Source organism: Anarrhichthys ocellatus, unplaced genomic scaffold (genome assembly GCF_004355925.1).
Source record: "Anarrhichthys ocellatus isolate YVR2014 unplaced genomic scaffold, GSC_Weel_1.0 scaffold14, whole genome shotgun sequence".
Lineage (NCBI taxonomy): Eukaryota > Metazoa > Chordata > Actinopteri > Perciformes > Anarhichadidae > Anarrhichthys > Anarrhichthys ocellatus.
The window spans coordinates 1,460,290-1,487,182 of NW_022280044.1; the positions used below are offsets into that span (position 1 = coordinate 1,460,290).

A 26,893-nucleotide genomic window follows, 5' to 3' on the forward strand; every position below is an offset into this window, starting at 1 on the left:
GGGGGGTGCTCCTCTTTTACAGTCACTGGACTGGCTATGGTGCTCCAGGCAGTTACCATGGAAACAACTGCGGCAGACCTATGCATGTGTCCCTGTCACTGTGTGTGTGTGTGTGTGTGTGTGTGTGTGTGTGTGAGAAAGAAACCATACTCACTTGTGTGTGTGTGTGTGTGGTGTTTCCATGTATGTTGTCCTCTGTTGTGTGTATATGTATGTGTTTTCCTCTAATGTGTGTGTATTATCCCCCCCCCCCCCCTTGTCCCCTATAGGTGGCAGCCCTTCAGAGGCAGGTGTTTGATTTCCTGGGCTACCAATGGGCTCCCATCCTGGCTAACTTCCTGCACATCATGGCCGTCATCCTGGGCATGTTTGGCACCGTGCAGTTTCGCTTCAGATACCTTATCTTTGTGAGTATAGCCCTCGCCCTCTGGTGACGCTCCTGTTTACTTCACGTTGACACAGTGTGAGTGTGAGACACTGACGTGTTGCTCTGTTCCTCAGTATGCAGTGTGGCTGGTCCTTTGGGTGGGTTGGAACTCCTTCATTATCTGTTTCTACCTTGAAGTAGGAAACCTGTCTCAGGTGAGTTCTACCCTCAGAGTACTTATTACTTGAATACTTTGTTGAATTATCCAGTTATTAAAACCCTAGTTTTGTGTCGCAGAAATATGTTTTTTTCCTGCTTTCTTCTTGCATTGTGACCCCCAATATTTACCTATAGTGACCCCTTAATGGGGCCCTGACCCCCACATTGGGAACCCCTGATTTAAATCATGTATCGTACTAAAATGTTGAATAATCTTTGGTTCCAGCTTCTTAAATCAGAGGATTAGCAGTTTTAGGTTAAGCTCTGACATTTTGACATTTAATCAAAAAGCAAAACCGACTGATGAATCAACAGTGACAATAATCGTACGTGTTTATTTGTGTTTTTAGGACCGAGACTTCCTCATGACGTTCAACACGTCTCTTCATCGCTCGTGGTGGATGGAGCATGGTCCTGGTTGCCTGGTAACGCCAGTGCTGGACTCTCGCATGGCCCCTGACGACCACCATGTCATCACTGTCTCTGGGTGTCTGCTGGACTACCAGTACATAGAGGTGTTAAGTTCAGCCTTCCAGGTCCTGTTGGCTGTACGTGTCTAACACACACACACACATATAAACATTTCTAAACATTGTTTAGACACTCTTTAGTCAGCAGTGACTCAGCCTGTTCAGCAACAATCACCTAATGTCTGACCGCCTCTTCTCTTCCAGCTCTTTGGCTTTGTATACGCCTGCTACGTGAGCAAAGTCTTCCAGGATGACGAGGACAGCTGTGAGTGCTTTTTTCTTCTCCTAAAAGCTTGTTGATCTTATTCCAGCGCCTTGTTCGGGCCGATCAGGTTCACTGGTGTCACGCTGTTGAGAGGGCTTTTGTGTTAGCGAACCACGTCTTTGGACGTGAGTGCTGTTAGCTTATTGTCTTCTCCTGCATGAGTCATGTCGGGCGATATCACCGCAGAGGATTCCCCTCTGGGTGATCCGAGTGCTCTATCTGAGGGCAGCATTAAGAGACGTCTGCCGGAAGATTCCCTCTGTCAAGAGTGCCAAGCTGGTGGTTGTCTGTGCGCTCGGGTGTGCCATCTGTGTGTCTGATTGGTTCTTCTCCTCGTGTGTTTCACTGTCACTCAGCAGAGGTAATTAAGTCCGGTAGTTAGAATATGACATCATGAGCTTGATTTTATGTAACGGTAAGAGTCATGCTGTGTCTGTGACGTCTGAACAGCTCAATGGTCATTATTCTATTCATATAATAACATAGAAGGGATGATAAGATAGAAATGACAGTATATTCTTTGCTGCATTAATAATATTTCATTTATTTTTTTTCTTTTATCTATGTGTCTCAGGACCATGAGCACAAGGTATCGAGCACAAACAGAACATACAATCATTACAAAACGATGGCAGTTACATAGATACTAAGTGGGATATTTAACATTATAAGAAATAAACTTTTGGGCGGAAAACTATGGATCGTAAACACCGTTTCTAAATGAAATCAAACACATCTTAAGCCTTTATGTTCCGCAGTGTCTTCCTTTTATTGACCAATACGTCTACCTGATACCAGTACATCCACAATAAACTAATAATAGCCAATATTTCAAAGAAGGAAAGAAATACAATACAACCTCACAGGAGTAATTTTATTAAAATGGCAGATCTTGCATCTTTCAGCCGGCACCTCATAAGTTTGTTCCTCAGAATCGATTGAGAGAGTTTAGAATAATGTATCAGTGACAGAGAAGCAGTGAGAGAGAGACGATGTATCGGTTCACCTATGCAGATTCTTTACAGTGTAATAAAGGTGTACTGAAAGCATTGTGATACCTCTCACGTCAAAGGAGAATCGGATCTTGAAATACAACACTTAAAAAATAAATAAATGCAGGTTTAAGGGAAAGGGGAATGATGTCATCCCTTCTCTTTCTTTCTCCTTTTGAAGTTGACTTCATCGGTGGCTTTGACTCGTACGGCTACCAGCCTCCTCAGAAGTCCTCCCATCTGCAACTGCAGCCTCTTTACACGTGAGTGATAAAGACTGCATTCTCCATGTTCTTCTACTTTTTGATCTAATTGTTGAACATTTTTTCTTTTAAGGGGTACTCCAGCTAAATATCGTTGTACATTTCAAATAAATTTGAGGCAGATTGAAATCAAAGATATACAGACTTTTAATCCCTGGTGTGGATCAGGGTCCTGCAACGCTGCATCCTACATTTCCCAGAATGCAACTCTTATTAAGCCATCATAAATGAACATTTCTTTAAGAGCCCACACCTCCACTTTGTAATGCAAATTCTCAAGCACAAGCTGAGATAACCCTAGTGATATTATCAGGGCTATTTCTTCAAACACCCTCCAGAGCCACAGCAGACATAATGTTTTCTGTAGATCAGACTTCATGTGTAGAATCAGTGGAGTGCCCCTTTCATGCTCAAACTATACCGTAACATTGATTGTCTTGTCGGTGTGCATTCCCCTGATCTCCTCCTCTCTGCATCACAGGGCTGGTTAACTGCTGGTAGCGCCCCCTTCAGGACAAACGCTGACGCTGTCACAGTGGATGGAAAGTGGTGGTTGCCTCAATTACACTCACTCTGTGTGTCACAGTTTAATGGAGGACTGGACTTACCCCACCCAGCGGGAGAGACGTCTGTGCGTGTGTGCATGTGTGCTTGTGTCTGAGAAAGAGAAACGCAGCCCTGAATAGAATGTACAGAGCTCAGGGAAGAACCAGCATGTCAGGGGGTGTGAGACGATGGAGGAGGAGGAGGAGGAAAGAAGATGCAGAGAACAAGAGCTGGGGGCACCTCTGTCAATTCACAGAAGACACACTTCACTAAACTGCCAGCTCTCAACACTCCCACAAGTGTGTATGTGTATGTGTGTGTGATTGTGCAACTCCACAATACTGGCTGGTGCTTTGTGGTGGCACCCTGGACTCTTACCACTCGGTGTCCCTGTGAATATTTGTTTTTGGGTGCTTGCGTGTGTGTGTGTGTATGTGTGTGTTTGGGGGGGGGGTCACATAATAAATGGAGGCACGGCTCGTACCTGTTGTCGTTTTAGAATGTGGTGATGTCGAACTAGAGCAGTCTTACGATTCCCATCCCCAGAGCCATCTGTCCTTCCTCCCATGCTGTTAAAACCCCTGTTTGAGTTCAAACCTTTCGACATTACCGACCTGGCCGACTGAGATAGTGGAACAACAGGTGGAACAGAAAGGATGAACCGCGTAAAGGATCAGACCGGCCATGTTTCATACATTTTATTATTCACCAAAACCAACAATGCGTTCATGCGTCTCTTGAAACTGTCCAACTTTACCAGCTTGTGTCTCTCAAGCCCAAAACAATTAGTTCAAAAAGAGTCACAGAAATGTACTGTCATTTTAAGGAAAGGTGAAACAATTGGGCAATGTAAATTTCACTAAAACAGCAGTAAATATTGCTTTTGTCGGGGGACTATTTCCATGTGCTCCGCTATACTTCCAGCAGCAGGACGGTGTATGTGGGATCATTTCAAAATAAACTACATCGGAATGAAGGAACACGTCAACCAGTGCAACTGTGTGGCTCATGGATGTGTTTTTATTATTTTTTAAAGTTTTGGACAGAAATGCATTTCACTGAGGAATGAGATGTACCAGGCTTTGACTACACAAACAATTACTGTTAGTAGGATTAATAAATTGTTCAATTTGGTCTTTTCATGTGATGTTGTTGACAATAATGAAAATGTAAAATATAACCAGACATCCCTAAAAGTTCTGGGTATCTGCAAAAATCAAGTCAAATGTGATTTGCAGGATGTTTTGTTTTCAGGAAGATAAATCCAGGCTACTGTACATGTGATGCTGATGAGTAGGGGTGCAGATGGCTTTGGGATCAGGCATTAGTGCGTCTTAGTGGGCAGTGCATGTAAATAACCAGCCAATGATTGTTCTGTTGGTTCTTTTAGAGAAGGGGGGTTGCATTGGGGGGGAGGGGGGGGGGGGGGATGGGTACACATCAAAGGTTTACTTCATACCTGTTTATCTTCTAATCTGCAGCTAATTCTCTGTATCGTCTTTCTCAAAAACTACATTCACCTCAAGGAGATGAACATAGAACATAATATCATAATCAGTAGTTTTTGTTGACGTAATCGGAGATATGAGGAGGGGAAAAGGGAGACAGGTATGAGGTGAAGACACCTTACTGGATGTAAGGAGACGTTTGAAATAATAAAAACACACTTTCTACATTAAATATTACCTCTGTTGTCATCTGTAGTCACATTTGTCTCACTGAGCTTTACTAAAGGTTTAATAAAATGAGTGCTTTTGCTCCCAATTTTGATTACATTATATTAATATCTGGATTATGGGGAACAGAATGATGATTTTTTGCCAGATTAGTTTAGAAGATTATTTAAAAACACGCACTCTGGTGAGCTGATGTTGTACAATGAGGATTTTTTTTGTCAAAACAAAATGATACATTTGTATAGAAAGACAGCCCAACATTACACAAATAACACTATGATACTCATAAATGCACTTATATTATGAGCTCACTCTTGACCCTTTCATCTAAGATAATTTTAATGGTATTAATTAAGTTAATGTTCCGATTGTCAAAATAATTTCATAGAGTGGTCATCCACTATGAGAAAAATAGCACTGTTATTCATAAAGTTACTCTTTGTTTGTTTATTGTTTCTGATGTAACATTTTTGTGTATTCGTATTTTACAAAGGGTTGACTGAGTAAAAGGAAAATATCACACGGCCAATACAGCAATTTCAGAAATTGCAATTAAGATTGACGAGCAAGAGACGGACTTCCTGTCTCAACTTCTATGTAAGTACAATAAGAACTGTGACTTTATATATGCATGCACTTTAGGCTTTTTAATCCAATATGACAGGACCACACAAGTATGTTCAGGAGCCTGTCCTGAATATTTCCATGTGATTACCATTTTTTCTTAGGCCTGCCACAATCTAGGTGCATTACGTCACCCTCACACCGGATTGGGGCGCGCGACTCGGGTGCGCCTCACTGGCACCTTACCAGAAAGTCTTAAAGGGGGTATTTTAGTTATTTGGATGACACGCTGCTATTTTCACACCATCCTCTCTTACATTCCGGAGGTGTAACGGCGCGTGCAGCAGCACCTCGTTACCGTAAAGACCCCGATACATTGTGTACAGTCTACCGCCGACGACATCACGTCATACACCCATATAAAAGTAGATAACGTCATTGTATTTTACAGTGTTTTCTAGTGCAAGTACCACTAACGCCCTATGGTGACATATATACATATTTACATTTTGTTTGCCGTTTACTAAATCTTGTAGGTTTTTGCAGTTTATTTTGGCGACGTAATTGTTTTTACTCCATTGACAAATAATGTGAATGAAGTGAAAACGGAACGCATAATAAATACACCCCTCAATAGAAATAGACTACACAACAAAGGGATCGGTCCGGTATGACCCTCCCTCCCCTCCCGGTTGGCGCAATGAACCGCACGCTCGCCTCTCATGCCTTCCCATCATGCAGCGCTCTCGCCTGCTCCTCCGTTGAGCCGCCATGTTGTCGGAGTGAAAGCCTGGGGTGTCAGAGAGAAACTGGGGCCGAAATCCGCGTCCATCCTCCCTCTCCGCCGGTGAGTATCACCTTTTCCCCGGTCGCGGTAGCACGGGACATTCCTTATGAACGCATCAGTGCGGGTATTGTTGCAATGGCGGTTCTGAGAGGGGCTAAAGACGGGGAGTATTGTGAGGCGGTAGAGGCGGGTGCCTCTTCTTTTTGCTGCCTCCTTCCTCCCGTTGTGTCGGGTGTTCCGCTCCAGACAGCTCTCGGGCCTTTGTTAGCATCCCCGTCACGGGGCTGCAGGCTCGGCACACAGTTGGAGACCTCCCGGGTGTCTATTAACAAGAGCGTCGTGGATGTTAGGGCACCACTGTCGGCGTTATAAACAGTGTGTGCAGCCCGTGTTTGTCCACCGGTTCGCCCGGGCTGAGCTGAGCTGGAGGCCGTGTTATTGTTGGTAGATATGGGCTGTGAACCCATCACAATACATCCGACACTGCTCGTTAGTGGACGCAGATGCATGACAATGAAACCGCGGAGACCTCTTTCCCTGAGCTTCTCCATAAGCCCTTTTGGTTTTGTTGTGTCATGTCTGTTAAAGAGGAAAATGTTTGTCACCTACACCTAACGTTATCTGCTGCTCGCTGCAGGTTGTCTGCTAGTATTGTCACACCCCTGTCTGTGCCCGGTATGCGGTGGTTTGATACCCGGCATTGAGCAATGATTAACCCGGTTACATGGTGCCTGTTTCCGTTAAACATGCCGTGTGCGTTTCTCTTTGGGGAATGGCCCACAGTGTGTTGTGGATTTCCGGGTGTTTCTCTGCCTGATCTCGAGCTGTAAGCAGAGCAAATACAGAGCTATTATTTCCTTGTTGCTCAATGAAGAGTGGAGCAGGAAAACGCACGCTTGGCCAGCTGGTTTGTTGTTACCTTGCTGGTGGGTTTTTTTGTCTTTTATTTTATCCAGACCTTGAGAGAAAGCTGCATGCGTTTGAAGATCCACAGTGTCAAGAAAAGGCGAAGTGAATTACTGTATATGGCTCTGTGTAATAAAGAAGTGTAATGTCCTCATGGCCTGTGGGGACATTAATGTGAAACTGGTAATTCTAACAGAGATTAGAGCTTGTTGGTTAAGGACAGGTTGTAAAACACAAATGCACATGTATTCAGTTGATCATTGGTCACATGACAATCTGCCCACCACCCTTTACCCAGGTTATATGGCGGGGACCCTCCGACCACTAGTTTGTCTCAATCTCTTGGCAAATAGTCATTAACCTCACTAGTGCAACTGTACTGCTACTTTGAAATAGTTTCATTTACACAATACACGTAGTTTCCTGTTAAACTGGAAACTGTCTATTACAGGTAATATTGTTTTAGAGAGGTGTTTATTCAACACTGTGGTCATTTTGGAGGATGTAGTTTGTGGTGCTGTTGAACTTTATTGTGTTTTTACATTCTAGTCTACCGTCACTTATATAAAATAGACATTAGAGACATATCTCAGTACAATACTTCTACAGGTTTAACAACCAAGCTGCTGCTGATGGAACATCTTGAACCAGAGACGTGTAACACATTTGTTACCAATATGCAGATCACTGGGACAAATGTCCAAACTGTATTTTCAGGGTGCTTAACATATACTCTTCTCACGATCAACGTCACGGACGGAAGTTATGTCACCGGCCGCTGGTTTGTGAAGGGATTCTCTGTTTACATCGGTAGCTGCTCATCCTCCACTCTCTTCCTTCTGATTATCACCACTTAAGTAGTTTTAATGGTAGATGGACAACCACTCTGCCCCAAGAATGATAGACCTACTGTGTGACTATATTATCTGCATCCTACACATTTCATAGTTTATTTTGGATTAAACCAATTAGACAATTTACATTACTTTTGATTAGTGCTGTACTGCAGAATATGCAGTTCTTCATGCAAAATGGACATTACATCGGTCAATTTCACCTTTAATTTAGACCATTTTCAAACCAAAGGTGGACTGTTCATAGTGAGCTGCTGTAGTGTTTTCCTGGGGTGACGATATCTGGATTCTCCTCTGACATCTGTGGATACCATGCCTGACAGGCGACGTCACTCAGTCAGTTGCGTCTTGCTGTATATGATCTGTTTTCGATTCGTTGGGTACACCTCTATAAGGGATGATCAACATCATAATGACCCATTTGCTACACATTTTCCTGCTTATTACACGTGCTAAGAAATCAATAATTTGACACAAATAATTATTTAAAAAAAGATTTTATTGATTATAAATTGATTGTATTGGTTCTGCTAAAGAACTGTGTCCATAGCAGCGCATTGGTATTAAGAGATGACAGTCTACAATCTAACTTTACGAACAATGTTCAGGCTTTTGAGAGGTGTTGATTCAACCTTTATAGTTATTTCTGAGGTTGTAGTTTGTGGTGCTGTTGAATTGGTGTGCACTACGCTGAGAGGTGTTTCTAATATTTAGTCTACCCTCACTGATGTAATAGAAATGGAATACACGCAGCTGAGTGTAGCTTGACATGAAAACCAGTTCCATGTACAGTATTTGTTTAGATATTTGTTTTGGCCTGAAGTTGTCATATGTGTGAGGTACGTTTACACGAGATGACTGTTTATTGTTTTCATTCCTGTAGGACTGATGTATCGAGAGATTCATAGAACAGCAACACTGACTCTGAACTGTTATCGTGAACCATTTTTGGATTAGACGACCCATTTGTTTTATACATATTTAGTCTTCTGTCAGACTGCCGCCACAGGTTGTTGTTTAATGAGGTATGGTTGTAGCACATGGGTCATAGATTGTCCTTGTTGGCTACTACAGTATGATCTGGCTTAAGTTCTCAGTGCTTGTGTTATTGCTGGACAGTTACAAATATTAGTGTGACTTGCTCAATCACTCTGACTGGGTTTATGTTGTCACAACAGGTTTTAAACTACACTCACCAGTTTATTAGGTACAATTAAACGTGTGCAAAAATCTACGCAGTCAATGCAACGGCACTGCAATAAATCCTATGTTTGCAATGGTTTTACTGTTCATTTCATTACTATTCATTGTTTGACTGACGGATGATGTGTTTCTCTCTGCACAGGCTGTGGTGGAATGAGCAGTGTGTGTGTGTTGAAGAGGAAAGCAGTGCTCTGGCAGGATTCATTCAGCCCCCACCATAGAAGTACATCTCCCAGCATGCCCGTGGTGCTGAGCAGCGGAGGACACGCCCCTCCAACAGGGCAGACCCCTCAGGCCATGCCCCCCAGCCAGCAGGTAAAGCCCACCACCTTGACATCTTAACATATTTCATTCATTAATTGACAAACATCTTGCTTTTATACAACATTCTGTAGTCTGTGCCGTCATTTGGATTCTCCTTCTCTTGCAAGCCCGCTCACAATCCCTCCATTTATTCGTTTACGTCACAACATGTGAAACCACAGCAGCCCTCGTGGTGTGAGCATGCATCACGTTAGCCTCGTGAAAGAAGACGTATCAGTACAGTTCAAAACTACCAAATAATGGCTGCAATATTTACAATCGGTAAGGTCAATGTCTACTGACTTTGCTGAACTATTAGCAACAATACATGTCATTGTCTGCAGATCATAAAAATAGAAGATGACTTCATCCACTTCGCCATGCTGTTGGCTGTTAGCTAAACTGTGTGAGTTGTGTTATCATCATTGGTTTGGTAACTGCTAATCATGAGGTAGAGCTGATTAGCAATTAAAAAATAAATTATTGAAAATTGTAATTTCCGGCTCTAGTTAAGTTAGTCTTGTGTAGCCACACCTATTTTAAAATCTCTTTGTCAGCGCTTAAAGTTGTGGACATTGGTGATGTTGATGTTATGAAGGACAGCTGTTAGCTTGTCATGTTTGTTGCTAGTCAGACGGGCTAGCCGTGTTATTATATATGTAATTAAGATTATCTGTAGTGTCCTCTGAAGTGCAGTCCAGACACCAGACTGCATCAGGACCGTCGTGTCTCGGCTTCAGTTCACTGTAAGGATATTCTGTTAAGTGTTTTCTAAAATGTTGCTTCTTGATAACGCGGTTAGCATTTATCACGACTAATTCTGGAAAAAAATGATCCGAAGTAGCAATTAAGTGCGATTGAAGGACGTCGTGGTGACTTGTTCGACTGCACGCTCTGCGTGTAAAGAAAATGACAAAGCCCAACTGTTTGCAGAGCACGTTGACTAATTCCTTGATGATAGTGTGTTGTGGAGAACTTTGTGTTCACTCTCAAAATGAGTAAGAGAGGAAGTCAACTTCAGTTTGCCAGTGGAAAGCAATTCTGCCTCTTTTTTTTTTTTTTTTTTTTTTGATGTATTTCAGTTTTAGAAGAGAGGATGTGGCCTAAATACCTCAACCAATGGTGGTGTTTTGATGAATACGGTTCATTTTGACAATTCATACGACACATTTTGACTCCTTAACATGTGGTCTGATTGTTTCCACTGGTCTTTCTTTTTCATCATGTCCAGCAGATTAATTATTATAATGAAGTATCTATCCCATATTCTATGCTAAGTCTAAAGAATGGTCTTGATATCATTGGAGCACAGAGACTTAAATAGTCTTGCTGAGAACATTAGATAATCACATTTAGTTGTGTTGTTGGTATTTGATTGATCTTTCTACGATACATTAAACGATGGAGTTGGATTATATTTATTCGTATGTTCCACATATATTTAAATGTAGGGCATGCTTGAGTTTGTCGTGTTTTTCTAAATGATCAACTCTATAAAACGATGGTAAACTGATACTTGAAATCCAGGCTTGAAATCTGCATGTCACCAGTTGTCTGCTTGTTACCGTTCCTAGAAATTACAGGATAATGTGTATGTGTCTTTAAGGGTGTGGCGGGTGCTGGACGTTCCCAAGATGATGCCATGGTGGACTATTTCTTCCAGCGGCAGCACGGCGAACAACCCGGCAAACATCGCTGGCCCACTGGGGACAACATCCATGACAGCCAGGTGTGTGTGTGTGTGTTGTACGAGTTGGAGCACTGATGTTACTGTATTTTCATAGATACTACTGTATGCTGGTTCAAAGTCACAGAAAACTTTATGTAACCATAAAATCTAGCCATATACAAAAATAAAATACTGTGGTTGCTGTCATGAGTGTTGAAGGAAACAAAGTATTTAGAAGTCACACACAATACACCTTTTAAATAATCTCCTAATTATCTAAAACTTCAAATTTTAGTATAACCCACTGTTCTGCCAATCATCTATAAAGGCAATTACTAATTAACATAGGTAATTAAATCTGAGTTTATGTTTGTACATTAGTTGAGTGTGAGACTCATAACCCGGCTCTCTGTCTGCAGGTGCGATCCATGGACGAGCTGAACCATGACTTTCAGGCTCTGGCTCTGGAGGGACGCGCCATGGGAGAGGTGAGCCACCATGTTGGATATTCAGGGTTGTCTGTGGTCTGGAAGAAGGGGACTTATGTGACCCTCTTTAATACATCATCTGATGATGGAGCATTTTGGGGGTTGCTTACAGCATGTAAGCACAGTTTTTACATTTAAACTCACTGGATTTTGGTATAAACACAGTCTACACTCAGTACTGTTACGGTTGGACCATTGCCTACAAATAGTTTCGGCTCGTTGAACTTAGTGCTGGTCTATGTTTTGTTTTGTTGTCTCTCGTTTTTGGTGAATATTGTTTGGCTGCGCTGGACTGAAATACATCTGTAACGGGATGTAGTAACATGTTACAGAAATAACCTAGAAATGGCAGGTCAGCTCACACATATTATCAGATTTTGACTTCCCATGCAACAAAGAGTTTCCTGTTGCCAGAAGATACTGATTGCATTTTACAGAAACGGTCCGTTTTTTAATGTGAGAAAAGTGCTGACTGATAGAAAGTGAAGATCGCGATGGAGAGAAACTCAAATAAGCTGCTGATGAGTGGAGTGAGTCTCAGAGTCCAAACACTCAGAACTAGTTAGAACTATTCAAAAATACAGAACAAAAAGAAGCCTGTGATCATTTTTCAAGTATTAGTTGACGTAAATAGAAAATAGTGATTTTGTTCAAATCTCTGTTTATTTTTCCCAGACGAGACAGAATAGTTGTCTCTGTGCAGCGAACAAAGGATGCCAATTTAGTTGTCTTTTTCTGATTGATAGCTGACCCTCGTTAAATGATCATTAGCTGCTAACAGACAATATTAAAATGTAGGCTGCTATTAAGAACAAACGAGTGTCTGTGACCCATTTAATCATAACCAATGCAACACATGTTTTTCTTTATACTAGCAGACAGCTTCTCCTGGTTTTTATTCAGTAAAAAGCAACATGTCGATACTCGGTGAGGTCACTCTGGTGTAAAGTCTGCTGAAGCTGGAGCAGCCGGCCTCAGGATTCTCCTCTGATTCTGGCTTTCTGTCAGAAAACAATGAAGCCGGTCCTGAAAGATTTCAGTGTCCCCGAGAAATTGCGGTCAAATATTGTCTGTGTTTATTGACCTCGAAAACAATTGATAGACAGGCTATATAAAACGGTGACCTCATCATGAACGCTTGACATTTTTCTTTTCTTTTCGGCCAGAGCCGCTGCATCAGCGGCCTCCATCAGTGTTTCATACTCGCTGTCGTTGTCGGCCGTTGTGTTTCACGTTGACTAAAATATTAACTGAAATTATACTAAAATTAAATCTAACGTTTCACTCACTGAATCGTGACCAAAACAAAAAGACTAATGTGTGAGTAGTGATGGGTATCGTTAGGATTTTATCAATACTAGTACTTTTGTCGATACTCTTATCGGTTCTTTTTGATTATATTGTAAGAAAAAAATGCAATTAAGATGGGAGTCGACATCGCTTTATTATTCTTGTCTGAATACAAAGTGTTTTTTGAGCAGCAATACAAGAATTCCCAAAATCTTTCAAATACATTCACAGCTAAGTGATTAGCTTTCTTTTATTAAACTATTAACAGGAAACTCCGTATAGCATCGCTAACGTTACCCGCAGTGGACGAGGATCGACGGCTGCTCGCTGGAAAAAAGCTGAAAACTGTTAATTTCTGCAGATTTATGTTCTGCTTGTTCGACCAAATGTTTTGATAAAATTCTGATAATACATCCCTTACTTGTTGTCAGCATCTACTTGAGTAAAATGTAGCCACTCGTTCAGTATTTTTGTTCTCTCTCCATGGTGTCTCGCGCTGTACTGAGCTGGAGTCGGTGTGTTTGTGTCAAAGTAAAGCACGACTCCGCCCCTCGTGCAAAGACACAGAGAGGAGGTTTACGGCACTGCTATTTTCCGTAACTTCTAAAGTACCGGTAGCAGCAGAACCGGTAACTCTGGACCTTATCAATACTCCGGGGTTTGCTAGTTTAGAACGGGTTCCCATTTAGAACCTGGTTTTGGTGGGCCATCCCTGTGTGAGATTTAGTGGCATCTAGTCGTGAGGTTTCAACAATATGATGATGATGATATGATGCTCAGCGTGTTGGAGAACCTATGGTGGCCCTCAGGTAGAGATGGATATCTTTAGGATGTTATTGCTGCAAGGAGCCACTCTTATTAATACTCTGTTCTTCTTCATGACGAAATGATTGCTTTTAAAAACAATTCAATTTAGAACAGGATTATACGTTTTTAATAGTTTATATATAACTAAATGTTGTTTGTAGAGCAGTAACGATGTTTACAACAGCAAAGTCACTTTATAAAGTCATTAATATCTCACTGGAAACAAAAAAATGTCACTTCCCCTGGTTCAGTCACGGCCACTGCGTGCGTGTGTGCGTGTGTGCGTGCGTGTGCGTGTGTGTGTATTTGGAGGAGCTCAGCCTGACAGAGAGAGCAGTGGAAGAGCTTGCTTCAGCGTGATATTAAATATACTAAAACATTAAAAAGCACCAGTAATGTCGGGGCTTATCAATAACTCCGATCTTTAATATTCCGGGGCATGTTTATTACAGAGTTTTGGTAGCCATCCTTACCTTTTGGTAATGCAAAAAACGCGACCGGCACTCACTAGAGCTGGTGTCCGTTAAGTGTTTGTCCCTTCTGGGCTGCTGTAGAAACATGGCGAACTACGTAGAAGACGACTCGCTCCCTATGTCAATACAAATGGCTTTTTCTAAGCTGAATAAAACACAAAGATTCTTAGTTTCAGGTCATTATACACATATTCAATTTCTGCTGATGAATCCTCCTAAATGTTACACAATGTTGCTTTAAACAAACCACACATTTCAATAAACGACTAAAACTAAATTTAGAATTCTTCTTTCAGTGTCAGGTACTGACACGGGTGGTAGTGTGTTTTGTTTTTGCTCCACTTATCTAGTTTTTGTTTGTTTGGGGTGCAGTCAGGGCTCAAAGTACCTACAACAGATGTGTGTAGCACTGGCAGCTTAACGCCAAAATAAAAACAAGAGACATTCTGAAGATCATCCTGTTGGTAAGGTTTGAGGACCTGTCTGCTCACATGACCAGTTATACAATCTAATCGTTTGTGTACAGATTTGTTCCTATTTTGCCCATCCTGCCATGTGCTTGCAATATCTGCGCAACCATTTTTACCTTGTCTTCTTTCCCTTTCTGTCTGTTTCTCCCTTGTTCTCCTGTGTGTTTGTAGCAGATGCTACCTGGTAAGAAGTTCTGGGAGGCGGATGACTCTGGGAAGGACGGACCAAAAGGGATCTTTCTGGACCAGTGGAGGGACAGTGCATGGGGGGCCTCAGGTATACACCAGTCTGACTTAGGTCTGTGATAGAAGACAGTAGGCTGTTGATGCCAGTGGCGGGCTGTGCATTTTATACCTGGGCCTTCTGTGCTGTCCTACTACGGTTGAATAACCTAATTATGAGCTACGGTTATTTGTTTCTAGGGGTGTAACAATACTCGTATTCTTATTAAACCGTTCGGTACGAGGCTTACGAACCGAGCAATACGTTTGAATAATACTAGTGCATTTGGAAAATGCAGAAGCTTAAATTGAGGGAAATATAATGTTTTCGGTGGACTGCGCTCACGTAGGAGACGACGGGCTTTGTGACCTTTGAACCTGGAACAAAAAAAAACAGCTGAGGCTACGCTAAACTAGCTTAACGTGAAAACAACCGCAGCAAACCCCGCGATGACGGGATGCTTCGTCATTAACGGACAAGTCAAAACCAATGTAATTAACACAATAACAAACTCGCATGAACCAGTCACATATATTTATATGACAACAAAGCATGACAAATCAATCCAGCAACACTGCAGCGCTACAACACGTATTCCGCTGCACACTGAAGAGCACGAGCCATTCAAATGTTATTCACAGCAGAGAGAACAATATTAACTATCATAAAAATGACACCATAGAAAATCTAACAGTAGAAACGCTACTGCAGATGTAAAAACACAAAAGCAGTTCACTGACCACAGCTGCTGTTCACTTAAAGACAAAGTCCATCCCCCTTTCTTTGTTAAAACAAAGAGTTTAATGACGCGGTTGTTCAGAACATCCGTTGCGGTCAGTTCCAGTCAGAGGTCCTCCTGCGAACGTGTTCGTTGAGTTGTAGATCCACTCGGGTCTCTTCAAATGTTTCATTCTTAGCCATAAAATGTGCAACGCTTCTCCGCCACTGTCAGCCAGAAAATACCATTGGTACAAATCCTTGTCCATGCTAGCTGTGGGGTTGACCGACCCTTGGATACGATGTCCAGTTTTTCTGGTCTTGAGGAATCTGTTTCTCCTCCTTCAGCCATTGAGTGCTAAAAAACAAAGCTAGGTTTGAAAAAAAAAAAAAAAAAAGAAGAAGAATCTACACCAAGTGAAACGCTAAAAATGTCATAACTTCTCTTACATATGTTTCAACCTGAACTTCCTAAATACTAAGATCTGCTAGCTAGCTTTCTGTTTGACAAAAGTCACACTGGCCCACTGACCAATCACGGCGCACGTTAATGCAGACGTACTTAGCAGGCTACCTCGGTACCACTGGCACCTCAAAGAATACACCCAACATGTCAAACTAAAGTTCTGATTGGTTGAAGACTATGACAATCAACAATAACGTCCCCATTTACTTAACCTGCAAAGTCTACCTAGAGGACCTCGGGCCTCTCTCCTTACATGGAGACATAGGGGCTGAATCTGATTGGATAAAAGCTCTCCTTAAAGCAAGCTGTGCTGGAAGCAGCGCTGCAGGAAGGAAGCAGAGCAACGGAGGAAGACAGGAGCTGTGCAGAAAATAAGCTAATGGGAAAAATAATTACAATACATGTAGTGCATTTGTGAACAATTATAAAATGGCTATAACTTTGTGATTCTGTTTAGGCCAGCAGAGAAGGCTTAGCTGGCCCTGACGGCCCACCACTGGTTAATACACATGGCAGGTTTGTTTCACAAGGACTTCAAGAAACCACCAGAACGAGTGTGGTGTTGGACGCACATATTTAGGTTCTTTGCTGAATCAAACGCTGATGTCAAAAATCACCGGTATGTTCTCCCAGATGATGAGATTTGAGTTTCTAACTATCCAAGACCCGGTTCAGACCCGGTCCCAGTGTGACTAAGACAAAGAAAATCTTTTCAAAACACACCTAGGCCCATAAGCGGAAATTATTTTTAAGAAACCTCAGTAAAGGCAATTCAGATAATCCCATTGCAGCTCGAACAGGAAGTTGTAACAGAAGAAATTCAAAGCCTTGGGGTCTATAACCCATCAATGGGATTATAATTAAGACTGGTATAATTAAAGTCTAATAAAAGACAAAAAAAATGATCCAATACGACTTGAATGGAAACGCCTATTAATAGGTCACAACAACAAAGCACTGTAGACGAGACGGCTCTGTGTTCCAAGACTGGTTATGGGGGACAGTCTGCCCCAACAGGTCCCCCCCCCCCAAGGGAGAGAGGGAGAGAAGGAGAGAGAGAGAACACACAGAGCAAGAACACACAGAGCAAGAACACACAGAGCAAGAACACACAGAGCACGCACACACAGAGCACGCACACACAGAGCACGCACACACAGAGCACGCACACACAGAGCACGCACACACAGAGCACGCACTAAGTTCACGGCCCAGGAAGCAGCACAGTCCGGGGGAGGGGTGCTGTAAAGCAGACACGGCCGGGGTCGCAAGCCACTTTCACTGTCTGAGCCGAACTAGAGCCGGTCGCTGCGCACCGCTGCAGAGGAAATGCACACGGAGAGCCCAGCGTTGAGAAGCGTCAAAATGTTTATGGCTAATTCTGAAACTATGGCGGAGTAAAAGAGACTGTTGACCTGCCACAGTGTAGGTAATTAATGGGAAACACTGAAGTAGTTCGGCCATCTGTCACCATCTGAGCAACATCTGATGCAAACTTGTGTGATATCTTAAAAAAAAAAAATCTAATGTAAAATATGATCGTGTTAATCGTGCTCATGTGTGAAGCTGTGCATGCATGTTACTAACGGTCCCTCCTCCTGTCACATTAGATCACTCCGTGTCTCAGCCGATCATGGTGTCCCGTCGGCCAGGGCAAGGTTTCCATGGCGGTGGTGAAGTCGGGGTGGGCTCGGTGATGTCACCGCGCTCGGAGAGTGGAGGGCTGGGGGTCAGCATGGTGGAGTACGTCCTCTCCTCCTCGCCAGCTGAAAAACTGGATTCCTGCCTCCGAAAAGGACCTTATGTAAGTCTGAAGTCGACTTCCTCATAATCACTTTCTCCTCTGCATCACTGTTATCCTGATCGTAACAATCCCGACTTTTCGTTAAACTACGTCAGCATCACATCAGCATCACATCAGCAATAACCTCAACACACCCTCTCTGTCTTTTTCCTCTCACTGCTTCTCCTCTGTCAGCCTGTGATTGTCAAAATGGGGGGACAGGTCTTTCACCTTGTCCATGTCGGTCTGTCCTCCCCACTCTGCACAGTTTGTGTGTTTGCCATCTGTCACATCTTTCAGCTTTTCACTGTCTTGTTATGTTTCTGTTCTCTCTGTCACACAGGGACAGAGGGATGGAGAGGGAGAAGAGGAGAAGAGGGAGAAGCCGAAGGCAACATTTGAAGGAGAGAAACTGAAGGAGTTGACAGAAGTTGAAGCTGATGTCATCAACGACGTCATCAACCCCAATGGGCTGCCCGTGCAGAACGGCCTTGACGTCGATGTCAAAGAGTTTGGGTAAGACTCGGCGTGAAAGAGACACTCGCAACTTGAAATGCTTCTTGTTTTAAGAGCAGCCTTTAGATGTAAACTGAACTCTTCCTCCTCCTGTCTCTGCAGTCGCCCACCAGGCAACATGCCGGTCCCTGGTCCTGAGGGCGACCTGCATGGAGGTCCCGGGGGTGTAGGGGCTGATGGCATGACACCCATGGGAGGTGGTGGAGGCCCCAAACCTCATGAAGACTTCTCTGGCGTGGAACAAGGTGGGGTCACCATGGACCCCATGGAGTCAGTGATGGAGCCGCTTCAGTTTGACTACAACTCCCAGATGCCCATGGACAATGCGCCCACCGTGGGGTTATTTGATTACGCCAACCAGCAGCAGGTGAGAGCAACAGGCAGAGAATAGTATATAAACATTTGTCATTAGCTCTTCATTAGGGCTGGGTCATGTGGAGAAAATGCCTCCATAATACCTCCATCGTAGTTTGGATATGACGAAGGGGGTAAACGCAAATGATAGAGCGGTTTTGTAAGGTCAGGAAATTACATAATTTAACTGTAAATGCAGCCTTTAAAACCAGGAAAAGACGGCCACATTACGATATCTAGTCTCCCACCGTGATATTGATATGATGCTCTGCATGATATTCGTGTTATTAACCTGTGGTTGTGCCTTTGCAGCTGTTTCAGAGAAACAACGCCCTAGCAGTGCAGCAGTTAACAGCAGCCCAGCAGCAGCAGTACGCCTTGGCAGCAGCACAGCAGTCTCACATTGGTAAGAGACAACACTGGCTCGGTTTCCCTTTAACTGACACACATTAGATGAAATGAAGTTTATGAAAATGATTTCTTATTTTTGTTGCTTTTGGCCTCATTGTTATTGATGTATAACATTTTACTCACTAGTTTAGTAGTGATGGGAATGCGATGGATCACTACATAACACCATATATCACTATAAACAGCATTACAACTGAATGAAAAGAGCAACCACATGATTTTACCCGTAACTCTGTAATCTAAGCCATTTATTTACCTGAAATGTCAGACCAAAAGTACCAATCATTATATTATATTTGCAGGAATTTGAATTGTTAGAATTGTTTTGTTGGTCTGTTCTAGTGACTCAACAACAGTGACTCAGTGGGTGCTGCAATTTTAAGTTTTTCATTTTGGAGCAAAAAAACTACATGTTGTTGCAGTCAAATGGTAACTAATGCTCGGTTCATATTTCTTAGGTTTACTCAAAGGCAATTAAAGCTTAACTAGTCTAAAGAATCGTTCTGAAACATTTTGGTGCGCTAAACTAAAAAATACTTTTAATTAGAATCTAAATTACGGTGTTGGAAGAGTAAATCCTGAAGTGGTTAATGTGTTTAAACTTCATTCTAGGAGTGAGTTTATTCCATGAGTTACAGAAAACCTTTTGTCCCTGCTTCACCTTTTTCCCTCCATGTGTTCTCAGGTCTGGCTCCAGCATTTGTGCCCAACCCTTACATCATCAGTGCTGCTCCACCAGGGACAGACCCCTACGCAGCCGGACTAGCAGCAGCAGCTACACTCGGTGAGACGAGTATTTAGAAATGGACCCACTGCTCCGTGTTAATTAATTTCCCACAGCAAGGACACGCATAAACACCCATCTCACCTGTATTTTGTGTATTTGTTTGGGCCCAGGTCCGGCAGTGATGCCTCCCCAGTACTACGGTGTGACCCCCTGGGGGGTCTACCCTGCCAACCTTTTCCAGCAGCAGGCTGCTGCAGCCAACAACTCGGCCAATCAGCAGGCGGCAAACCAGGGCCAGCAGAACCAGCAGCAGGTCAGTTGGCTACTCGCCAAAAGAACTGGCATGCTGATCCTCATTGGCTCAAGTGGTTCCTGTCAGATCTCTCCTTATGTGCCAGTTTGAAATTTGCATTCTGACTGCTGCTCTACTTGGGTCTATAAGCAGAAACCTCTTTGCATCTCGTGAAAGTCATAAACCAATCGGCAGGAAATGTTTCATCCAACTGCTGTTTATTTACTCCTGCTTTGCTCATATATGCTAATAAAGGGAATGCTCTCCCATCCTGGCTGTTTATTGCATGCCACCATTTGTCTGTCTGTGTGTTGGCACATTAGATATTAACTAGAAGAGAATGTGAACGTGATAAAGTTATGTCTGCAGCGTACCACAGGTTCTCTGATTTGGAGCACTGTTTTTGAATTAATTTGCATATTGCTGACGATTCAAATGCCTCTCATTTGTCTTCCTCTTTATTTAGGTGATGCGTGGCGGGGGAAACCAACGTCCTTTGACCCCCAGCCAAGGCCAACAGAATCAGCAGAATGACCAGCTGGTTGCAGCAGCAGCAGTTAACTCCGCCCTTGCCTTTGGGCAGGGGCTAGCAGCAGGAGTCCCCGGTGAGTATGTTACTCTGCAAAACAAATCCAGTTGCATTTGCTATTACAGCACAAGTTCCAGATATCTGAATTATGAAACCGTTCGATAAGTGACGGCTGAAATCACCCACGAACACCCATTGCTACGTGAAAGAAAGGATGTGTTAACATCTATTTAGGTGCCCTCTGAATAATCATCTGCTGCTGTCTCTTTCTCAGGCTACCCAGTCCTGGCCCCTGCAGCCTACTATGATCAGACAGGGGCCCTCGTGGTCAACACTGGAGGTCGGAGTGGCCCTGTCCGCCTCATGGCCCCCGGCTCCGTCATCATATCTCCTTCCGCAGCACAAGCAGGTAAGACGGCAATGCACCCAGAGCCTTAAAGGTTTGGCCCGTCTCTGTTGTTCCCTCCTGCCAACAGGACAAACAAGGATGTCGTGCACACAAAACAACGGATTGCACATTGTGGTCTTTGAAACTTATTCCGAATGTCCCTCTCATCCAGAACATGCAGTTAAGAGATTATGAGGCTGTACCTTCAAGCCTAGCCTTAGATCTTTCCCATGAGTTCCTGTGAGTCAGTGTTATTGATGTGAATTTAGACATGAGTATGGAAAATGTGTTTGCATTAATATTTGAGATGATGCATACAATTGTAAATGTTTTAAAGAAATGCATCTACGAAAGAAACTTTGTGGCACTTGGTCAAATGAAATAGATTTTACTGTATAGAAAGGACAGAAGGGGAACCTGTATAATAACTTCTTGTGTTGTCTCTCCCTCCAGTTGCAGCAGCAGCAGCAGCCTCCGCAGGTGGTGGCAACGGTGGTCTGGGCGGCGGGGGCAACGGTCCGTTTCGTGCCATGACGTCCCAGCAGCCTCAGCAGCAGGGTGGCCCTGGTGGTGCTCTGGGAGGAAGCTCCTTCTACGGATCCTCCTCCCTCAGCTCCTCCTCCCAGAGTTCCTCCCTTTTCTCACAAGGCTCTGGTCAGCCAGGGCCAGGTTCTGCCTCCTTAGGCTTCAGCCAGCAGGCCTCCTCCTCCCTCGGTGCCACACTGGGGGCCACGCTCGGAGGCTTCGGCACTGCAGGTAGGACTACACCTTTCCCACGGAGTCTACTGCTGGAGACTTATCAAAGCGGTCAGTTGTTTGCGTTTTTTTAACTATTTTTATCAAACATAAGTGGTTTGCACCAAAAATAAGCTGTTAATGGTTAAACAAAGAAAAAATCTGTCTTAACGTTTCACTGATCTAATGTTCATCATTGTCTCCCTCTAGTGGCCAATTCAGGTGGAGGCAGCAGTTCCCGGCGGGACTCCCTGACGGGCAACAGTGAGCTGTACAAACGCACGCCCTCCAGCCTCACCCCGATTGGCCATGGAGGCTTTTATAACGGCACCTTAGGCTTCAGTCCTTCCCCTGGCCCCGTGGGCATGCCCTTACCCAACCAGGGCCCCTCCCATTCCCTCACACCCCCGCCTTCCCTATCCAATCACAGCTCCTCCTCCAACCTCAATCTTGGTAAGTGTCTTTGATTCGCTCGATTGAGGTTAACAATGTCATTGATTGTGTTTTGTTTCACAATAATGCCACTGGAATAGCTACTCCATAAACATGGTGCTCTTTTTCTCCCATTATTTAAAAAAAAAAAAAAAAGCATGTGTTTGAGCATGTGTAGGACACAGCTGTGAAGACTCCCTGGACAAGACGTTCTTGTAGATTCCCTGGTGTAACGAATTTATCGTTCACATCGGATGTAATTAGATGTTAATATTTACACACTTCTTTTAAACAAGCGTTATTAAATGTGTCCCATCTCGCTCAAAATCAACAGACACAATCGACTGACAAACTAAAATGTGACAACAGCTTTTTTTCAGCCAGCATATTTTGAGGGATTAATTACTGGCAGACTTTTGTTGCCTGTGTTTCCATGATTGACGGTTGGCAGAGTGAAGTGTAACACTTGCTTGTGATGAAACAACAATCAGACAAACTGACAGAGCCAAGTCGAGGCTTCATAGTCACTGAGCTACTAATTACCTCGAATTGGCAAAGTCTTTGGAGATGTGTTACTATACAGATGTGAACTGCAGTAAACATCAGCTTTTGAAGGGAGGAAACTGAGCTCTGATATCCTCAACTACCCTGTGTACAGACTTCAACTGGAATATTTGTATACATCAAGTTACAAGTCATGCCCCTCCACCAGAAACAAAACCTAAGACGCGTGTTTAGCTACCGCCAGGTTTTATGTGTAATTCTAAGCTTTGCATTTAAAAGTCAAATGCGCTGTGATCAATGTCATTAAAACGTAAACAACACAATCTAATGCAGTTAAATACAGTACTGGGTAATAATTCTTCGAGCCTTCTTAATATTTGAGGCAGTGCTGCCATCCAGTGCTATGTTTCTGTGCTGCAGAGCTTTAACATCATTTACATGATCTCAAAATGTTAGTACTGCAGTGTCATCAATTAAAAAAATATAATCCATGTTAACCCATGCATGTAATCATTGCAGCAGCATTTAAAATACAGTGCAAGAGTGCAAGAGTTCTGACAATCACTTCCTTATTCCGTCTGACTCCACAGGAGGCCTGACCAATGGCAGCGGGCGTTTCATCTCTGCAGCTCCGGGCGCAGAGGCCAAGTACCGCAGCGCAGCCAGCTCAGGCTCCTCCCTCTTTTCACCCAGCAGTCAGCTGTTCCCCTCGTCACGGCTACGCTACGGCATGTCGGACGTGATGCCGTCAGGCCGGAGCCGCCTGCTGGAGGACTTCAGGAACAACCGCTACCCCAACCTGCAGCTCAGAGACATCGCGGGCCACATCATGGAGTTCAGCCAGGACCAGCACGGCAGCAGGTACACACACGCAGACATCACTTCAACCTAAAGTACACGGATCAAAACCACGTCAGTAAAACACAGGCCACCAATTGGTACTCGGAAGACAATTTAGTTATTTTCTTAGACTTGACAAAGCTCTTCCAAAGACATGAAGCTGTTTTTACATGCTGACTGATACTAATCACGACCTGTAAACTCGTGTGTAAGTAACACTTTGACGCTGGCTTTCTTTGGTCACCAAATCTTTGTATTTTAGGTCTGTGGACATGTCTCGACGCGTTCTAGGACTGCCGTTATTAGATGACAGCTCAAAATCTCAGTGTATTGGAGCCTTAAGTTAGTTCAGGGAAAACAACCCTGATCAAGTTCAACACGGACTGAACAGGCCGACTTTGCTAATGTTTCAAAGTTACAGCCCTCAGACTCTATATATGACTATACTGTCATATTTTCAGGTTCATACTCCGTGGAGAGTCGTGTAACTCTGTGCCTCTGAATAGAAAGAAGGATTTAAAGCAGGAATGAATCTTTCAGCTGAACGGTTCAGCCTGCTCTGGGGGACCCTGAATCTTCTACCAGGGGGTAAGAGCTGTAACTCTGGGTGGAGAATGTGAGTCGGATCACTATTACACGATGTTCTGTCTGATAATAGACGGCTCATAGATAGTTTGGAGGGGGGGGTCATCTTTAACCCCCATCATTTTCATATTAGTTTGGAGCAATCTGATTTAAACTGTACAAGTTACCATACCAGGCTGTTATATATCATATCCATCATATTTAATACTCTCCAAGACTGCATGGAGAAATAGTTGCATGAACTCATGCTCAACTCTATAGACCATAAGTCTGCATAAATAATGCGCCCGCTGTGGCAGCCGTCAACACGCGTCCTCCAGCCGAGTGTGTTGTCAGTGTAAACTCAGGTACAGGCCACTCTGGGGTCCGGGTGTCTGGGTCTGCCTGGGTTGAACCAGCCCTGCCTCAGATGCAGATGCACTTTCACCACTGAAATGATCTATTAATACACCGTGACGTTCAGTCTGCACATTCCAGACGTTTTCATTCTACAGTCTCTTCGACATCACTGTCCTCTTTTATCTCTGCTTTTTGCCTGGCATCCATCACTTCACCTCACAGGCTACTCGGTTTCTCCTCCTCGTTTTTTCCACTCTGAATTTCATCTCCTTGTGTGTTATTATTCCCTCAGGTTAAAGATTTAGAAGCAGCTCTCTCTTCGTCTTTGTACATCTGTTTCACTTTATTGCTCCGTCACTGTCTGCCGTGTTTATTAGTCTTCGTCTTCAAGTTCATCCAAACTTTGTGAATGCACTTTATTTACTGAGTAGGCTGTATACTTTTGTCATGAGGCTTTTATAAATTGCAAAAGCCGAGGAAATTAAATTGAAGAACAACCAAACAAGAGACATTTGTGGTTAATATAATGTTTATCCGCTCTGTCTCCAACAGGTTTATCCAGTTGAAATTGGAGCGAGCCAGTTCAGCGGAGCGCCAGCTCGTCTTCAGTGAGATACTGCAGGCGGCCTACCAGCTAATGGTGGATGTCTTTGGGAACTATGTCATCCAGAAGTTCTTTGAGGTGAGTCAGATAATCGAAGTGTACAGTGATTTAAATCGCCATGATGGAGTTTGAGGACGTCTGAGTCATTGATTCTCTAGAACTGCACCGGATTTTCGCATCCTCTGTGTGGCTGTGTAATATACGTGGTATTGTGTCGTGTTTCATCAAATGGATTAGAGGATTTACAAGCTTATTTTGTGCATGTGTGTTTGTTTTCAGTTTGGCAGCCTGGACCAGAAGCTGGCTCTGGCGGAGAGGATCCGAGGTCATGTGCTGTCTCTGGCCCTGCAGATGTACGGCTGCAGGGTCATTCAGAAAGCTCTGGAGTTCATCCCCTCTGATCAGCAGGTCATTGTAAGTACACTGTATGAAGGTATAAACAATGGAAACGCATTGTACCTTTTGGACCAGAACAACCTTAATTAAACCTGTCCTGCCGTAACCCTTCTGTGGCTCGGCACTGTCGGAAAGAAAAGCTAAATATTCTTTAAAACATGACTACTGTCCATGTGCTCATGAATGAGGTTGCGTTGCTCATGGATCACTAATACCTGTTTATACAGCATCAACAACGAGGTGGGCTCCTTACGCTGAGATGGCATTTTTCATCTACATTTTGAGCTTTATGTTGTCGCTGCCTCGTGTAGCAGCAGGTTCCTCCCAGGCACCCTGTCATCAACGATGAATGAGGCTAATGATACCACAGTTTATATGCAAATGTTGAACTGCAGGTGTTGAGATAAATCTAGCTGTGTGTGTGTGTGTTTGTGTGTGGTAGGTAGGTATCCATCTCTCCTTAATGGAGCTCAATAGAATCTCCAGGGCAACTGCTCAATCCCACTTTTATTGGTTGGGCTACGAGACGCTGTGAAAAATGGAGAGTTTTGGAAAATGCTTTCAGGCGATATTTGATTCCTCACAAACAATTACATGTCCCTCTCCACATGCTCTGTCCTCTCTCCCCCGCAGAGCGAGATGGTGCGGGAGCTGGACGGCCACGTGTTGAAGTGCGTGAAGGACCAGAACGGTAACCACGTGGTGCAGAAGTGCATCGAGTGTGTCCAGCCTCATGCGCTGCACTTCATCATAGATGCCTTTAAGGGACAGGTGGGTCCCCCTCTGTGAGCAACGCTCTCTGAAGAAATATTTCCACATTCAATCACTGAAAGCCTGCCGGGTGCTTGGCTGACATCCACACACACGCGCGCATACATTTTGCTCGTCTGCACACATACACTTGACGCTGCTGCCTTGAGGCAGCGAGCATATTGTCACCGCCAAAGTACACAGACACACTTACTCGGTCGGGGGGGGGGGGGACTTAAACCTCAGCCCAGCGACGACGGCCATCTTCTATCTGCCAGCTAAATGTCACATTAGCATGACGTGTCAAAAGAGATGTTGTGTGTCCGTGCATGCACCTTTTTGTCTGATGCTGATTAAAGGTTTCAGGAGGAGTCACTCTGACAGAGTTCTTTGCTCCTCACACATTTGAATGTTGTGTCACTGCATGTTTTCTACACTACGGCTTGGATTTGTCAGGAAAGCTGCCTTCACCTTCCCCGCAGGAGTGTGTGAAAGTATGCCTATGATCATTTGGTGCTTTAATCCCCGGGACTTTCTGTGCCTTAAGGGAAAGCGTTTTGAACCGAGGTGAATTAGAGCCTTGTTCAACTCACCGAGCTCCAGGACCACTCGGTGTACGTCATGAATAAGTAACATGTAATTACCTGTGTGTGTGTGTGTGTGTGTGTGTGTGTGTGTGTGTGTGTGTGT

General features: G+C 43.8%; 2 protein-coding genes across 5 annotated transcripts in view; both read left to right on the forward strand.

The window, feature by feature from the left end:
• The window catches only part of nkain1 (sodium/potassium transporting ATPase interacting 1), a 6,067-nt gene extending 1,682 nt beyond the window's left edge, over nt 1-4,385 (forward strand). The window contains exons 3-8 of the mRNA XM_031854361.1: nt 270-407; nt 502-582; nt 937-1,134; nt 1,261-1,321; nt 2,495-2,576; nt 3,058-4,385. Of these exons, the coding sequence (XP_031710221.1) occupies nt 270-407; nt 502-582; nt 937-1,134; nt 1,261-1,321; nt 2,495-2,576; nt 3,058-3,067 (570 nt within the window). The 3' untranslated portion in view covers nt 3,068-4,385. The remainder of the gene's footprint in view (nt 1-269; nt 408-501; nt 583-936; nt 1,135-1,260; nt 1,322-2,494; nt 2,577-3,057) is intronic.
• Nucleotides 4,386-6,110: 1,725 nt separating this feature from the next.
• On the forward strand, nt 6,111-26,887 carry pum1 (pumilio RNA-binding family member 1). 4 transcript variants are annotated; one of them, XM_031853921.1, is made up of 19 exons: nt 6,111-6,209; nt 9,255-9,427; nt 11,022-11,144; nt 11,504-11,572; nt 14,784-14,889; nt 17,629-17,822; nt 18,145-18,317; nt 18,420-18,684; nt 18,984-19,077; nt 19,768-19,866; nt 19,980-20,122; nt 20,568-20,706; nt 20,905-21,039; nt 21,472-21,825; nt 21,964-22,206; nt 23,280-23,550; nt 25,006-25,135; nt 25,337-25,471; nt 26,087-26,887. In XM_031853921.1, the coding sequence occupies exons 2-19, from the start codon at nt 9,266-9,268 to the stop codon at nt 26,240-26,242; spliced, it is 2,991 nt and encodes a 996-aa protein (XP_031709781.1). In that variant the 5' UTR covers nt 6,111-6,209; nt 9,255-9,265; the 3' UTR covers nt 26,243-26,887. The 4 variants fall into 4 exon arrangements, with proteins under 4 accessions (XP_031709781.1, XP_031709783.1, XP_031709782.1 ...); XM_031853923.1 differs by having other exon boundaries at nt 21,472-21,774; XM_031853922.1 differs by having other exon boundaries at nt 14,787-14,889.
• The last annotated feature ends 6 nt before the right edge of the window (nt 26,888-26,893 follow it).